Source organism: Neocloeon triangulifer, unplaced genomic scaffold, assembly GCF_031216515.1.
Source record: "Neocloeon triangulifer isolate White Clay Creek 2 clone unplaced genomic scaffold, ASM3121651v1 ptg000003l, whole genome shotgun sequence".
Classification (NCBI taxonomy): Eukaryota; Metazoa; Arthropoda; class Insecta; order Ephemeroptera; family Baetidae; genus Neocloeon; species Neocloeon triangulifer.
Window position 1 is genome coordinate 2,603,906 of NW_026775546.1, and position 17,586 is coordinate 2,621,491.

General features: G+C 36.8%; 1 protein-coding gene across 1 annotated transcript; it reads left to right on the forward strand.

Moving 5' to 3' along the window:
• Window positions 1–7,973: 7,973 nt before the first annotated feature.
• LOC132192472 (SNF-related serine/threonine-protein kinase) lies at window positions 7,974–17,559 on the forward strand. Its single transcript, XM_059612456.1, has 9 exons — window positions 7,974–8,215; window positions 12,084–12,425; window positions 12,923–13,102; window positions 13,159–13,381; window positions 13,443–13,584; window positions 13,751–13,960; window positions 14,015–14,248; window positions 14,304–14,433; window positions 14,684–17,559. The coding sequence occupies exons 2-9, from the start codon at window positions 12,087–12,089 to the stop codon at window positions 15,794–15,796; spliced, it is 2,571 nt and encodes an 856-aa protein (XP_059468439.1). The 5' UTR covers window positions 7,974–8,215; window positions 12,084–12,086; the 3' UTR covers window positions 15,797–17,559.
• Window positions 17,560–17,586: the final 27 nt, after the last annotated feature.

Consider the following 17,586-nt stretch of genomic DNA (forward strand, 5'->3'; position numbering starts at 1 on the left):
GAAAGTATTAACAAAGTTTCGGCCCTAATCGAGTTTGGCCTCAAACCTGATTTTCAAAGTTTTTGTTTGCCATTGGAAATGTTTGCAAACGAAAATCGAATTAGACTGTGCGGCAACATCTGCGCGCTCCCTTGCCTTGCTCCCTTTTATCTGCGAAAGAGGCATTTCGTTTCATTAGCCAGATTGCGCCGGCCGGCGCAGTAAGTTGCTTTTAATAAAATACCTTTTTGGTTTGTCACCACGCACTGCACCCTCTGGCGTGTAAACGGAATGCAATAAAGGACGCATCCATCATCTGCATGCGCTAATCCCTGGTTGTAATCATCATTATTGCCGCGCGTAAGCCGCTCATCCTGCAACAATGCAGTCGAGTAGTCAAGCTCTCTTATTATTATGTGCCGGAGATACAGACGCAGAGCCGGTGTTTCCACCCCCGAACCACCCCTGAGAGAAAGATAAGCTACCCCATTACATATATATTCTTTTTTAATGAACGTTGAAATCCTCAAACAAACTTTGGAGCAAAATTTTAATTTATTTTTGAGAATTTCAAGCCAAATTAGGTTTTATTCGGTACAGATTTTTGTCAGAGCAAAACCTTTAAATATAGAATTCCTCACAACTTTTTAAATAGCTTTTCTAAAAAGTAAACTCTAATAATTTATAGTTTCTGGGGGTGGAGTTGAAGAACTCGAGGAATCCTCCAAAATTTGTTAGATAAAATTAAAAATTATTAAAATTAAAAAATAGGTACATTTTAACAATATAATTATTCGTATTTAAAAAAACTTTATTAATTTTATAACAGTCTTCTCATTTCATGTCAAAAAAACTATTTTTAAAAATTTAAAAATGGTCAATATTAAACATTTTGCATTGTTATGTTATGAATGATTTTAAGTAAATATTTGTCTTGTTAAGTCGAAAAATCAAATTTTTTTTGCGCAATTTTTTGAATTTCTGCACTCTCTTTGGTCTCTTTGGGGGCCGAGGGTGGGCACACGAGGGAGGGTGCGTCGCCCCCGCACCCCTCATCAGTGCATGACTAAAAACAGCAATATCTTTCCACCCTCTGGTGGATTCGGAGCATAAAAAGGGTGTCGCCTAGTCTCATGAATATTAGAGCTGATATTGGTCCGTTGTGGGTGGGGTGCCGTTTGCATTGGGGTGTGTCGGCCGGTCGGTGCATTCTGTCTGCCTCTGAGCCATTACGTCTGTCAGTATGGGATTTCGAGTGTGGAAATGAAGACATGCAACTCGGATCTCGGCCGCACCCAAAACTCTGCTCATGGCTTTCTGCTTCAATTGCTTTTGTTTTCGGCGTCTGTTGCGCGTTTTGCGGCGACGGCATTTGGTCAGGGAGTGGTGCGCCCGAAATTTGGCTTTCAGTTTTGCTCAGAGTCCCGAGTGTATTTACGGAAAAACTCCATTAGTCTCCTTTAGCCAGAAAATAAAACCATATCACTTCATTTTGTATAAAAAGACAGAAAAAGTTTGGAATTTTAACCTTTCTATGGGCAACCTTTGTCAGCATAATTTTAAATATTAATTGTTAATAAATTATTTCAAGAGAATTAATGCAATGAAAATTAAAAGATAATGAATACTTAATTGCATCAACAAAATTTAAAAACAAGGATTAAATCTTGGTATATAAACCTTTGGAAATTATTTCTTGCAATCGCCATCCTTTATTCGTTCTATTTTTTTTTTATTATTTGTGCTTAAGAAACTCATCAATATAGATTTCCAAGTTTTCAGACTAATAAAAATTAAATTTATTAATAAAATATTTGGATCAGCATTTAAAAAAACCCCAATAACGTGAATAGTTTTTATTTTAGAAGAATCGTGATTTTGATCTATTCATACAAAGTATACTTATATTAAAATTTGTGTGTGCAGAAAATTTTGCTTTTGATATTTTCTTCATTTTTTTTCAGCTTTTATTTTCTTTCCTTTAGTATTATTTCATTATTATAAAGACTATGTTTTTCCCCCTAAAAAAAAACGATTTATTTAGTGGATTTTAGATTCAAATTATTTTTATCTATAAAATATTTTAGCTGGTTGAAGTTGTTTCTTAATCACCTAAAATAAGCACAATTTGTTCCTATCTAAAAAAAAATCTGAAAATTGAACTGTACCTAAAAACAAATTCAATTCATTATGCATTTAAAAAAAATGAGCATATTTTGTCTGCATTTTACTCCATTTGATTCAAAATAATTCAATAAAATATAAATTAATATTTCTGCTCCCAACGTTCATAATTTTATAAAAATTAATACTCGACGCAGAAAAAAGTTTTTTTCGATACATTTTTTAATATCAACCTTTCATAGTTAAACGTCACCAGCTCAAAATTCAAATCGTAAATTGAAAGTCAAAGTGCTCCGTTGAGAGACCGAAACCAATAAAATACCGACGCCGTTCACTTTTCGCCATTTCCCCATAACGCAGCGATAGGTTATGCGCGTCATGCACATATTTTCGCATCAATTTTTGATGAGATAATCTTCTAGTCTTTTTCCTGTGGGTCCGTTCTCTCGGGAATCGTGCAGAAAAATTTCCCAGGACTCTCGTGCGAATGCAAAGAAGGAAGTGAAAAAAAAATCTGCAACATCACCGAGTTTTAGCTTTTTCGGAATTGCACGAGCTGCAGAGAATAAAGTGTCGGCGGCTCGGTGGCGTGCAGCTCGCGCTCGGTCCACGAGCACTTGACTTATTGATCCTGTAGCTAGGCAACCGAGAGACAAGCACAACGAACATGGCGAGCAGGTTGCATACTTGGCACGGCGTCTCAATGAGCGGGGGACGCCCTGCTTCTGCGAAACTTCCATGAAATTTGCATTTTATGTACTGATAGACGATCAGGTTTGCAGTGTAGCAAGAAATAAATCTATTGTTAAAGTTTTTTCAGTCCTGTTCGACTGTTTATAAAAATAAATTTTAACATCTTCTTTATATCAAGTATCAACCTGATATTTACAGGATCCTTTTTTAATCAGTAATAAAAATAACAATTTTATTTTTCAATAATTATCAAACTTTTAAATTAAAAAGTCTCTCCGATTTTCATGGAAGTTACTTTAAGAACATGCAGTTATTGAAACTTAATAATATGTTTTTTAACGTTTTTGAAGAAATTTATAAAATATTATTTAATTTTAACGAATATTCAACGTGGAATATTGTGGAATAAAAAATCCAAACTAGAATTGAAAATTTTGCCAACTTGAATGAAAGGGAAAATATTTTTAAAGTTCTAAAAAGTAAATTTGTTTAGTTTACGTGAATCTTGAGATTTCATTTTTTACTATTGTTGTTCCTGTCCACATTTTTAAAATTGGTTAAAATCAATTGTTGAGAAAGGGAATCGTTGCAAAAAGCAAAAAAATGGTGCCACTACTAGCAAGAATTTTGCTAAAACTTCCTCTATCTAACGCAATGAGCCTTTATTGGCCAAAAAATCAACCAAGCAGAAAAAATTAAATCTATGGCACTGATTGTGATTTTCATTTCAAACCTTATATACTCTACAGTGCAGGTGAGCCCTTATATGCAAATTAAGTGAAGCAACTCGCGTGACTAAAAACTGAATATAGGGGGTGAAGGTGAAGTGCTTGAAAGCTGAGATTGCCATGAAGTATGAGCGTGATTCACACACCAGAGTTGGAGGTTTTGTAATTTTCCGTTATAAAAAACTTTGGAAAATTACTTAAATTTCTTCAGTTGTTGTAATTTTGTTAAATTATGAAAAAATCTGGAATTTTTCCAGTTAACTCTGGTTTCATTTCGTCAAAAATAAGCAAAATGTAATTGAATAAAATAACTGCTGATTTTACATGACAAAAATCTTTAACTGTAAATAAAAATTACTATATAAGATTTTTAGAAAAGATGTTACTGGCTCCTTTTTAAATTTTTTCTTTGGTATAATTATTTGAAATCATCTTGTTAACTAAATTTCTACTTTAGTTATTGCTTTTATACTTTTTTTTTTAATAATTTCCACAGTAATAATTCTCACAGTGTTCATCAGTAACTTGACTGCTATTTGAAACTTGAGAAGTCTTGTTGGTGCAAACGGCCAATCGATCAAACTGCATCAGCAAATCCCCCGCAGATTGCGGATAGTGAACTCGCAGGGGCGTACACGCAGGATAAAAGCTAAAAGTCTATTTCTATGTGCAATCAGGCCGACGAGAAGTCGGAAGCCTGACTCACCCTGCCTAAAAGCATAACCAAATGAATTCTCCGGATATGTGCGCGACTCGCATGCATCCCCACGGACACGTGGCCCGGCAGTAGTGCACCCCCTTGGAAAAAACACGTGCACGAATGTGTACATTTATTCATGCTGCTCTAATAATAAGACCATCTGTATGATGTGTGTCTCTTCTTTCTTTGGCTAGGGGATGCGCCGCCGCCGCTCTGGCTATTAAAAGCCCGCGGCCTCTTTCACTCGAGAAAACTGCATTCCGCGTCTGCTACACTCCAACTGCAATTTCGCTCTGGGAAAATAACGCGCACACACGTGGATATTGCATTCATTGTATGTGCACAACTTTGTAGACGTTCTTTGATTCTTTGCCCAGGTGCGCAGCCCGTAAAAATCTCGCATTCAAAGTTTGAAATGACCACAATTTGAATGATCAGGAGATGGTATTCATTTTCAGGTTTCTTATTATTATACAAAATATTATACGCACTTCCTCATTCAATTGAATTGAATATAAAGTAAAGGCTTGAAATTTATATGCATAGTCCTTGAGCATTCTTATTTATTTATTTATTGACTTATTTAATTTATATTTCATTCACAATATTTTAGCACACTCAATTCAGAAATGGAATTTTTTATTTAAAAAAAGTATTGATTAAATTCTTGACAAATACTAAAATTTTTAAAGTAATTTTTTATTTTACTCTGTTAGAAAGTTATATTTCTGCTATAGATTATAATACAGTATTATTGAAAAACTGAAAAAATTATTGCTTAAAGCTTGAAGCACTTTCATATCTAGAAAAAAGCTTTAAAATTAAATGAAACAGCAGCCTTAACACTTAATATGACGACACCATTGCTGAGTTTTTTTGTTTCGCTATTATTTTACGTTGAATAGTGTATTATTGAAAAATTGTTCGAAAAATATGAAATATTATTGCTTATTTGAAATAAGCCTTTAATATTCTCTATAAAGCGTTAAAATTTATATTCATTATAACTATTTTATTGCTGTCAAAAATAAATGTCAAAAGGCTTTCAATCAGTTAATTTTATGAAGTTTGAATGTCATTGCGAGAGCACACCAAAGTAATAGTAACCCATCATTATGACGAACGCTCCCTCATTGTTGTCGCAATGAAATGGCAAAGAGAGTCGCTGCCGAAATTGCTGCGAGACGCACGTGCCGGGCGAATCGAGGGAGGGAAAGCGCCGTCCGGACACGTGTCCCTAGCTCCTATATCTATGCGTGTAGTACATTTTTGTCTCCCAGACGACTGCATAATTAACTAATTTGATCCTGTGCAACGAGCGTGTCGGGTGGAGCTCGACTCGAACACTGAAAGTTCGGCAAACACAAAACTCAATTTGATTCTCGATTCCCGGCGGAGAAAACGGAAATTTGCTTAGCTGACGAACAAACTTTGTGTTTTAGGGGCACACACTGTCGTGGGAAATTTTGCTTTTGGCCGGGAAATCAAGTTGGACAGTTCGAGGGATAATGACTGTGCATATTACAGAAATTGCAAACTACACAAAAGTCATCGAAAAATTTCCTAGTTTAAAAGTTTGCCTAAAAACAACGCTTTTGAATTTTGTATTAAAATTATCAAAAAAACCTCCAGCCTGAAGCATGAAGCCTATGAAAATTTTCATCTATATATTTGGCCCCTTTTCTTTTAAATTCGTTTTTTTTTTCTTAATTCATCCTAAATAAATCCCTCCTAGAAAAAAATCAGCATTTGAGAATGTAATAAAATGAAACAAAAAGTAAAGAATGATTTTGGGGGTTTTAATGGGGGTCCTAGACTAGAAAAATAACATTTACATCTTACATTAAAACCCCTCAAATCTTAAAAAAAATTAGTATCATTTTGTTTGGGGTGAGGAAATTGAAGGTATTTAATTTATTTCCTATTTGAACGTTTCAGAAATTAATTGAAATTGATGTTCAAGCTTTCAAATAATCCCACCAAACGTCAGTCGGCAGAAATTCACTTTGCTAGTCGGACGGAGAAACTTGAAACGCCTGCGAAGCCTTTTGATGCAACCGGCGCGTCGCGCACTTCTAGCGGGTTGCATAACTCAATAACCAGCTAGGGGTTGTCTGTCAGTTTCTTTTTTAATTTGACGCTCCTCTCTTTATGTGAAGGGTTCGTACGTGCGATATGAGTACCGAGACACCCCTGTTTGAAAGGTCTCGTTCGTGATACAAAATCGAATAAAAAATATAGTTTTGCATGAGGAACCGTTCTAAATTCATTGGTCCACCGTAACCTGCAACATTGAAAATACTCCTGAAATTTGAAAATTTCAGTTCCTGAGTACAAAAATTTCAACTGTTCAACGCAACCGGAATTGAAGTCTACAAGTCTAGGGAAAACGCAGTTCCGGCCGATTAATAATTGGTGCGTAAATCGTTTGCACTGTGGTGGTTGGGGTGGCGTTTCCGAGGGATTTGCAGACGCTAGCATCCCCCAACTGTGGGCGTCTCCCCATTGGCCTGCGAGGAATGCTCGCGATTGGCCTCGCGTCGGGGGTAGGCGCACCTTCTGGCGCCATACTGGCTCATCCGCCGATTCTACCCTTATCGATTTTCGCACACGGGAGAATCCTCCCCGTCTGCTCGCCAGTCTGACTCAACTCATACAAAGTACTGATGCTGATGCACCCTTAATTCTTGACTCCACCAAATGTCAAAAATTTAAAAGGGGATGCTGCCATTGTGAAAAACCTGCAAGTTAAGGTGTTTCTAAAAATCAATGAAAAAAAATATTAAATAGAAAATATTTGGAAATGAAGAGATCGGGCTTTTCCATGTTGCAAAAAATGATTTTAATAAGAAAAAAAAAAATGAAAACGGTCACAATTTTTGCAAAAGCCCCTCTTCATTTCCATGATTATCTCCTCGAGTGTCATTTTCTTCAAAATAGAAAATTATATTGTTTACATTTAAAAAATTTTATTTGTTTTTTCTTTTTTTTTTATTCCTTTTATATTTTAATGTAACTGCTGAGAGTTATTCTGCGAAATTAATGATAGAAGTAAATGTCTATTACTCATTATATGACAATGTCTCTGCCTCTACCTACCTCTAATCATAATCTAAAAAACCAAAAGAAAGCCAAATTGCTTTTTATGAAATTTAATCGTAAATAATTTGGCTCAAGGAGTATTGAATTTGCCGACCCCTAACAAGATGGAAATATCATCAAATTAGGTGCATTAAAAATGAAAATTACTTCACTCTTAATTATTTTCACTTGAAATTTAATTCAAATAAAATTTTAAATAAATTCAGTTGTATAGTTTATTTATGTTTTTTATAATAATTTTCTTCATTTTACAAAGAAAATCTTGTTTTTACTTAAATGTTATATGTGTTATATGAAGAAAGTAAATAAAAGTTTTAATACGCAAAAATAATATTTATTTAGAATAGCTTACATTGATGTGTAGAAAAAATTTACATAAAATGTTCACTGTTCTTTCTGTTTCCTCCATTCCTTGAATTGGAATTAATTAAAATCAATTTCTTTACTTGAAAGAGAACTGTGTCTATTTTGAATTAAATACCCACGGACCACGGTGAAAGATAAAAAAATGAAATCTCAAATTGCACACAAAAATCGATCGTGTTGAATTCCTCATTCATCCGTCAGAGCGCGTCTGTATCAGTTCGCGGCAAGTGCTCTCGGCGACGGTGGCGCCAGCGGCGGGCGAGCCGCGATCGCAGCGCCACAGTTCGCATTTTCGCGAATCAAAGTGCTTTTTTTCCGTGTGGACGTACGTGCGTATAATGACAGCGGGTGTGCTGCTGATGGCTCGGCTGGGCCGCTTTTGAGCCATGTTCGGCGTGATTTGCGACTCCTGGCTCTACCTGCGGACACACTCCCGTCGGCCAGACTCGTCCAGCATGCGTCTCAGCGTCCAGCGGCGCTGCGAATGAGAGCGACTGTTCGCGGACCTACGCACAACAGCTAGGTCGGTATATCCCTGAAACGGGCCCGGCAAGCCCCGTCGCTTCCGGCTCAGACCCGAATCATCCCTTAAATTCACTCACCCACCCCTAACCAGGTCTTTTTCATCAGAAACGGGCCCCGTGGCCCCTGCAAGAGACCCCGAGAGAGGTCAGGCCAAGGGGGCGTGGCCCGCCTCAAAATACATAAGAAATAAAATTTTGACCCTTTGGTTTGAATTCAGAATTCATTTGAATATTTTGCGAATTTTTCAATGTTTTTTTACAATTCGACTTACACAGGTTTTTCATCTTAAATGGAGGATTTAATTTTATTTTAATTTGCAACGAGACGAGTAAAGATGGGCATGACTGTGCGCGCGATTGTGACACAACCCCCAAGGCTGGCGACTCCTTTAAGGGAAACGCTCCTCTTCCGGCCTTGGCACTCACGTTTGTTTCGTGTTTGCATTAATTTTTATTGATCGACTCGTGCGTCGTTTATCTTTCTCTCCCTTTATGTCATTCATCGGCGACGTGGAGCCAGAAGTTGTTGCGAAAGAAAGGCAGACTTTTCTGCTCTCGAGACGATACGCTATCACAGCCGCAACTCTTCGATTTCTTTTGTAACGGCAGCAACAGTTAGAAAAAGTACTAATAGTTATATCAACAGGAAGCAAAAGTTACCCCGAATATACGAAGGAGGCATATTTTTATTTTGTTATTATTTGGCCTGGTGCAAATCGTCACTCGATGCAAGAAATTGTTTAAAAAAATTGATGTTCTGAACTTTAAAACCTTAAAAATAATAAATTTCACTTCTCTTCCAAGCCAAATAATTTTGCTCCTACAGCAAAAATTATTTAACAAAAATTGTTGTTATGAATCCTTTGAACCCTCATAAAATTCAAAGATTCTAAGGATTATATAAATTGATAAAAATGCTGCTGTTACCAATTTAATGTTCTGACTTATCACGAACAAAGCTCAAATTTTGCCATGAAATTACAAAAAAAATGAGGCTTCAAATTTTCATCCGTTCATAAATTCTTATTAAATAAAACTTATAAAGTGAGAAAATCTAATGATAAGAACAAAATTTATTGGACAAAATTAAATTAAAATGAATTCTCCTTGTCAAATTTAGAGTATTTTGGTAAAGAATATTCCTCAATTAGGCCAACTTATTATTTTCCACAATCAATATCTTGTACCAAATTACTATTATTTGTTACTTAATTAATGTTATGTATTTTTTTTCCTTAATTGGATTGCGATTTTGATTTGGGACCGTGGTGGTCCTTGGCTGTGCAAATTGATTTGATTAGCCGCGAATAATTGGCTTACGAATCGCCCTCGCTGGAGCCAATTCCTTTCTTTTTCCGCCTGCAAGCCGGAAGCCCTATGAAAAATAACATAAACATAATATAGCCTCAGTGATATTATTAACCCCTCGCTAAAGTAACAGTGAAATGTTTAACGAAATTTTAGGACGAAATCAAAATTCGCATGTTTAATATCAAGTTTTACCGTTTCTAATTTAAATGCTGGCTCGTCTATGCGGGTTATTTTGTTTATCATCATTTTAGTCATAAAATGTTGTTTTATTTCTCTTTTTATTTAGCTAATCAGCTTGTATTTTTTTTAATTGGTAGACTTTTTACTATAGTAATTTATTATTTATATTTTCAATCAACGTAAAAACTGTAAAAGTGCTGAAAATGACTATATGCAGCTGTTGTTTTTAACATGCAGCGAGATTTATTTTTTTTGCAGCTGCGTTGAGAAATGAACTATTTTCATCATCTGGTTCTTGGTCATAAAATTGCAAAGAATGTTGACCTGAGCGGAAGTGAGAAGTGCGCCGAGTGGAACCAAATTAATCATAAAGCGTCATAAACCATTTTTGCGGTTCGATACGTTTGGGCGATAATCCTGCCCTGAGCCACACTTTTGTCTGAAGGATAAAAAAAATGGACATCATTTTTGCTTTTTGTTATTTTTAATAGAATAAGTTTCAAATGAATCAAAAGAGGATCTCTAAAAATGATTTTATTTAGCTCGGTAAAGTCTTTTCAACAATATGAGCCATTTTTGGAAATTATCAGAAAACAATTGGCAATTTTAAGCACCTTTGTTGCAAACACTTAATTTGACTTTACAATCAAATGAAATAGCCAATAATGTGGTGGATGGCGACATAAATTTTGGTTTACAATGTTTTTTACTTATTTCATATATTTGTTTATTTTTGAAAGTTCAATTTTACAAAAAAAGGGTGGAGGAATTTAATAAAATATTGTAAAATACCTTTTAAAAATTTACTTTTTTAAATTAAAATCCACTGATTGGTTTGATAATATATATCCACTTTGTCAACAATTTCACAAATTTTAATAATGTACAAATATTTTTGGTCAGAAAAATAAAAACTCTAATCTCATGTAGCAAAAATTTCTAAAAATCTGTGCAGATTATAAGCAAAATTAAACTTTCTATGTTATTTAATTTTTTAATTTTTGATTAATTTTATACTAGGTAACATGTAACCTATTTTAAACGTCTCTATTTCTAACTTACAAATAATACAATATTTTACTTCAATAATTTTCAAATAATCTGGAAAAATGTCAATTTAAAACAATCCCTTACTTCATTTGACTATAACAGTTGCTCTTGGAATTATTGGAGCGCACATATTTTTTTTATGCGTCGATGAATTAATCCGGGGTTGATTGGTGTGCAGAGAAGTGGGTCATTCTCCCGGTGTCACTCGAGAGTTCGATCGAAACGTTTATCCCGAAGATTCCGAGCGTGCATTTCGAAAATAGCTGGACGACGATTTGTGTGCGGCCGCGAGCAATTTTTCGCGGCGGCCGAGCCCGACCAACAACTTCTCGCGGTGGCAGTGTCTAAATTTAGTTTTTCAACCGGCCATGCCAAGTTGTGTGTGTCTTTCCAATGTGTGCAGGCACCGAAAAGGGCCGCTGCCTCGAATAGGCGATGGATTTTCTCACAGCTGGCCGCACACGCCGCTTTGTGCGAGCTGCGTCGCAAACGCGCGGCGTCACCGCTGTTTTTTATTTTTTTATTTTTATATTTATCTTTCGACGACGCCACTGCCACCCACCACGGATCGCGAATCTTCAGCCCAAGAATAGACACTTATTTTGGACTGGCATTTGTCGCGATTGCTATTTCGGCAGCTCCACGTGCCGGAAACTCGCAAGACAAAAAAATGCAACGTGTTTCAAAACGTTTCAAAATTCGGTCGATTTCCAAAATAAGGAAGTTTCAGTTGGTTTTATTATAAAACAATCATTATTTATGTTTTAAATGTTTTCTAAATTGAATGAATAAAAATAATCATGGAACATCAGATCACTTTTATTTCCAATATTTACTTTATTTAACTATCAATATAAATTTTTTTTCTATAATTATCCTCAATCAATACAAATTTATGGATAAAAGGTTATTTTATAAAGAGACGCAATTAAAATTTATTAATTGATTTTTGTGTTTTCTTCTATTTTACTCTTTTTAATTATTTTTTTTTTTTATCAGTGAAACACAATAATACTGAAAATTTAATTTTCTGATTTTAATTTTGATTATATTTAAACCAAAAATTTTTCAATAATAGAGACTGGACGTAAGAATGGATTATTTTTTAATTATTTTATCGCCATTTCTTTCATTTTCAATAACAAATGAAGTCTATTATTATTATAATAATTATATAATATATTTTACATCCCAAACCTATGCAAATTTTGGAATTACAAAATTGAAATTTCTAAATTGATCCGGAAACTTTTATATTTTAATTTTTTTATTTCTAACTTTGCAAATAAATAATAAATCAACATTTTCTGTGCTGTTTCTTTGCAGGCCATGTTGCGAATAGGGGAGGGCAACGTCTCTCCGCTGATCTCAAAGGTCGACTCAAAGTCCCCTGAGCGGAAGGGGCTGCCGGCGCCGCCGCTGCTGCGGCGCGAACTGGGACCAAAGGAAGCGGGGCCGGCGCCGCTGATGACCAGTCGCTCCTCGAGTCTCCTTTCGCGCGGCTCCGAATGCAAAATCGCCGGCATGTACGACCTCGAGGAGACGCTCGGCAGGGGTCACTTTGCCGTCGTCAAGCTCGCCAGACACGTCTTCACCGGTGAGAAGGTCGCGGTCAAGGTCATTGACAAGACCAAACTGGACGAGGTCTCCAGGGCGCACCTCTTTCAGGTACAAACAATGTGACAATGTGCCACCTTGATGGTTATTTGTCCTGAATTTAAATTAATCATGGTCAATTATATTTAAATATCAATAAATAATAATAATATGGCAAAATCGATAAAAGAAATTATAATGACACAAATTAATTTCAACACGTTTTTAAGAATAAAGAATAACATTTATCATTAAAAATTTACTAATTTATTTAATTAAATGATTTATAAAAAAAAAAAAATTGTGAGTGTTAAAGTTTTGAAAAGCAATAATCAATTGCCAAAAAATTTTGAAATGAATTTATTAAATAAAACAAACTTAACTTTTGTAATTAAATTAATATATTTTATTTTAACAATATGAAATTTAATTAAAAATATTTTATAAAATAATCATCTTTAAAATTTTTACTCTTTGTGTTTGTCATAAGAATCGGGTCCATCCTTGTTGGATTTGAGATTTTTTCCTTCTTTTATGAAGCAATTGTTTGAAAATTTTATCAATTCCAGGAGGTGCGTTGTATGAAACTGGTGCAGCATCCAAATGTTGTTCGATTATACGAGGTGATTGACACCCAGACCAAACTGTACCTGATTCTTGAGCTGGCCGACGGTGGTGACCTTTACGACTACATCATGCGCTACGAGGACGGTCTAGGCGAGGACAAGGCTCGAAATTACTTTCGACAAGTACTTTATATCATAACTTTTTAGCCAGTGCCTAATTCATATTATTTTTTGAACAGATTGTGCATGCCATTTCGTATTGCCACAAGTTGCACGTGGTGCACCGAGACCTGAAGCCGGAAAACGTGGTCTTTTTCGAGCAACTCGGAATGGTGAAGCTCACAGACTTTGGCTTCAGCAACAAGTTCAACCCAGGCCAGAAATTGGAAACTTCGTGCGGCTCTCTCGCCTACTCGGCTCCCGAAATTCTTCTCGGCGACTCGTACGACGCTCCGGCAGTAGGTCTGTATTTCAAAAATAAAGTGAAAAGAATCATATTAATTTTTCTTTAAAATATTTGCAGACGTTTGGTCGTTAGGTGTAATTCTATACATGCTGGTTTGTGGTCATGCCCCTTTTCAAGAGGCCAACGATAGTGAGACTCTTACCATGATCATGGACTGCAAGTATTCCATGCCATCCTATGTTTCGAAAGGCTGCTGCAAGTGAGTGCCAAATTTTAGAAAATTAATTTAAATAATTAATAAGAATAATTATGGATACCTATTTTCCATTTTTTTTTTCAATTTATTATTTAAAAGAGAATTAAAAATTAATGAAACATCTTGCTGGTTTTGTTGATGAAAAGTTATTTATTTAAATTTGTTTCAGTTTAATTGCAAGAATGCTGGTGCGTGAGCCTGACAAGAGAGCCAGTCTGGAGGAACTTGCCAAGGACCCGTGGCTGCAGGAGGGCAGCGGTGTTCAGCCGTCTGAGTATTTGCCACTTATTTCCAGGGAGCACGTCTCTGAAGAGGACCACAATTTAATTATCCAGAAAATGGTTTCAGGCAAAATCGCCGCTAAGGAAGAAATTTTAGAGTGAGTTTTTTTTTCAATTCTTTTGAAACCTTTATAAATTATTTGAATCGCCAGAGCTTTGGATAAAAATGAGTACAACCACATCACAGCTACGTACTTTTTGCTGGCTGAACGAAAATTGCGATCTCAGCGGCAGGAGCAAGCCCAGAAAGTGCAGCAGGGGGGCAAGTCTCTGGCCGCCAGCCCTAACCTCTCAATGCCAAACTCGTCAAATAATCTGATTTTGCCACACTCGATCAGTGCCAAACGCGGATCGCCCCGTCCTGCCCATCATCAAATCAACCAAGGGTGAGGATTTTTATAAATAAATTTTGAATGTAGAGTAAAATTATGATTTCAATAGTTCTCCTGGTGATTTGATCTTGCCAAAGCCAACTGCTCTCAACTCTGTGTCTGGTTCTCTTCGAACGCAGCAATCTAGTCACGAAAACTCTCTGCTGCAAGTTCCTGACGAAAATGTAATACAGGTTCAGGTATGTTATGCATTCTTATGAATTTTCATGTTTCACTAGAAAGGTTTAAGATTTGATTTGTTTTTGAACTATTTTTTCTCTTTTACAATCCAAGCAATTATTTGTTAAATTTTAAAATGATCAAATTTTTGTGTGAATTTAACTACTAATTCTGAAGATGGAAAATTTATGACATCTTTGATGTCAGCGTTTTAATCTATATTTCATTTCAATATTAGATCTGAAAATGATTTTGTATTTGCGATTTTAGACCAACACTCAGCCAAGAGGTCGGAAGTGCAGCATCGTCACAGAGGAAGAGGACGATGACGACGACACCGACATTGGCGCTGGCAGCGACTCTTCTCGGAGCGGCTCGAGCCACTCGCTGCTGAATCGAAGGGGCAGCCGCTCTGAAGGCAAGCTGAGCCACATGGTGCAGGAGTTGAGCACGGTGGAGCGGCCAGACGTGGTTAAGGTGGCTCCACCGCTCCGTTTTCGCTACACACCCAAGTCGAACGCTCTAGTGAGTGCCCCTGGGGGCAATGCCGCCCCCAGCAAGTTCAAAACGCTGCCCGCGCCGACTCTAACGTTCAGTGACATCAGTGAGGAGTCTGTGGACGAGATGAAAGTGAGTGCGCCTCCCCGGGTGGTCCTCACCCGGCCCCCGAAGCCCCACAAGAGCCGGACGGCCAGCTGCAGCTCCTCAGACGCTTCGGATGAAGACTCGGAAAGCCGGAAAAAACGCAAATTCAAGTCCCACCTGCCTCCAAGCAGCCGGAGGCGGGACTCAAATGACGACTCGAGCGACTCTGGAGGTCCCGGACACTCTGCCGGAGGTGGTGGGGGTGGCTCAGGTGGTCTCCAACCCCCAGGACAGACGGCCGGAACTTCCGGAGAGGCTTCAGAAAGTGGAAACAATGGCAGCGGTTCATCGTCCGGGGGTCGGAGGCATGGTGGGGGCGGCTATCGGAGGAGGTGCGGGACAGCTGGCGAGACAAGACTGCGCGAAAGTCAATCACTGAACCGAATCACAGAGGTGCAGGAGAGCTCCGAGAACCTGCTGGCCACCGCTAACAACAACAACAACGCCGTCGCCGCCTCCCCTCGGGTGAGGAGCAAGAGTGGCCTGGGGGCGCGTTTCATGTTGTTCGTCGGGGGCGGCAAGAAGTCCTCGGCGGCGGCGGCGGCCGCACCCGAGGATAGCAAGGAGAACAAACAGGGCGCGGCGGCAAGCGGCTCGTCGTCCAGCACCAAAATCACCAAGTACTTCCACCTGCACCGGAAGCTCTGCCTGCCGCTCTTCAAACCGGCCAACATCAACTCGACCAGCACCGTCGAGAATGTAAATAGTAGCGTCGTGTGGATCCCGGACAAAACGTAGGGACAAGATATTTTTGTATGCGAAACGAGAATCTAGGGCGGGGTGGGTCTCTGGACACACTAATTGATTTTGGTAAATTTTCCTCTGAAATCTCAAGGCCAACATACATTGAGAATATTTCTCGCCAAAACTGTATCACGTTTGTAAAGCCGCAAGCGAAATTTCAAAATTTTCTCAACAATTCAAGAGAAAGACGGCGTAAATTTTGTGCTTGCATTCTCATAAAAACTGGTATTTTGGGAATTTTGAAAGAAAATTAGGTTTTCTGCAAATATAACTAAAATAATTTTTTTTTTCAAACAAGCCATTTGAAAAATTGGACTTTTGAAAATAATTGTACCGCCTATTCTTGTGAATCAATATTGAGACAGCTGATCAAGTTCACTCAAATTATACGCAAAAGAATTACTCTTAAGTTTAGAGAAATGAAGGTAGCAGTGCACCCACTGTAATTTTAACCTGCTGTGAGCTCAACTCCCTGCTGGAGGCAATAGCTTGAATTTTTCAAACAATTTTTTCAACTGCCAGATTCTTTTGGAAATTTTCATAATTATTCTATACAGGCACAAGTAAGAATTTCATTCTAGCTTCACTTGAACCCATCTCGGCAGCCCTGAATGGACCACACCGGCAAAATGTTTATTTTAATTATAAAAGTGGACACAATTTCATAGCTACAATTGAAATTTTGATAAAAAAAATCCCCTGGTGTTATCATAATTTTGATTTTATCCATACTAATTTGTCCAGAAATAAACAAAATACCGGTGTGGATCTTTCAACTTTTCCATTTTTCATTAATAAAAAAACGGGTTTTTAAATTTTTTTTTTATTCATCGAAGTCTGTGGTGGTGTCTTTGTCGTACCAACGCAAGCTGTATAAGACCCCTTGCTCTACATAATTATATAGTTGACTGATTACACATATAATTATTTAACTGTATCGATGTCACACAAGTGAATGAATTGATTGTCTCTCACACTAACAATTTATTCCCCTCCCGCGAGAGATCTGTCGTTATATTATTCCACGGAAGTTTAAGAAATTGTCTCACATTATTTGGTGCAATAAGTTCACTCAGACGCTTTTACTACGCAGGCATTTGAACAAAAAAACGAGTATTAAAATTCATTTTTGACATTTTTCGTGTTGTTAGTTTTTCCAAAGTGAAATGTTCTTAACAATTGATAGCTGAATGTGTTTTATTGAACGCTTTTTAAAGTAAAACAATTTAATTTTGGTGCATTAATTAAAAGAAGGCATGAACGAAAGAAAGGAAGTGGGAACTTAGGAAGAAATTTAAAAGACTTACAAAACTCTGTGCTGGCATAGAGCAAATAATACTGTTATCAAACGCAATTAATTACAAATTAAGATTAGCAAACTTAATTTAGGAGTTACGACTGAATGTGGATGTTTGTTGAACCTTTATTACCGCTTGAAGAATCCCGAACACAATGTTGACCGTTTTTCTGTAACCCTCGAATCTCTTTTTTTACATCTCGTGAAAATTTCCAAAATTATGTGTGTATTTTCATGTTAATTTATTTATTTATATTGATTATGACTTGTGAAAGTGTTTGCTGCTGGACACCAGAATGCTGAATCACCTGAGAGAATTTTCTGTTTCTTAAATTATTCATTACTCCCCCCATTTAATGTTAATTACCTATTTATTGTGTATTATCAGATTATGTAAAATAAATTCACAATTATTAAAAAAAAAAAAAAAATGAAATAAACGCTTCAGTGTAATAAAAGAGCTTTCTTGTTTTCATTACTAATATCT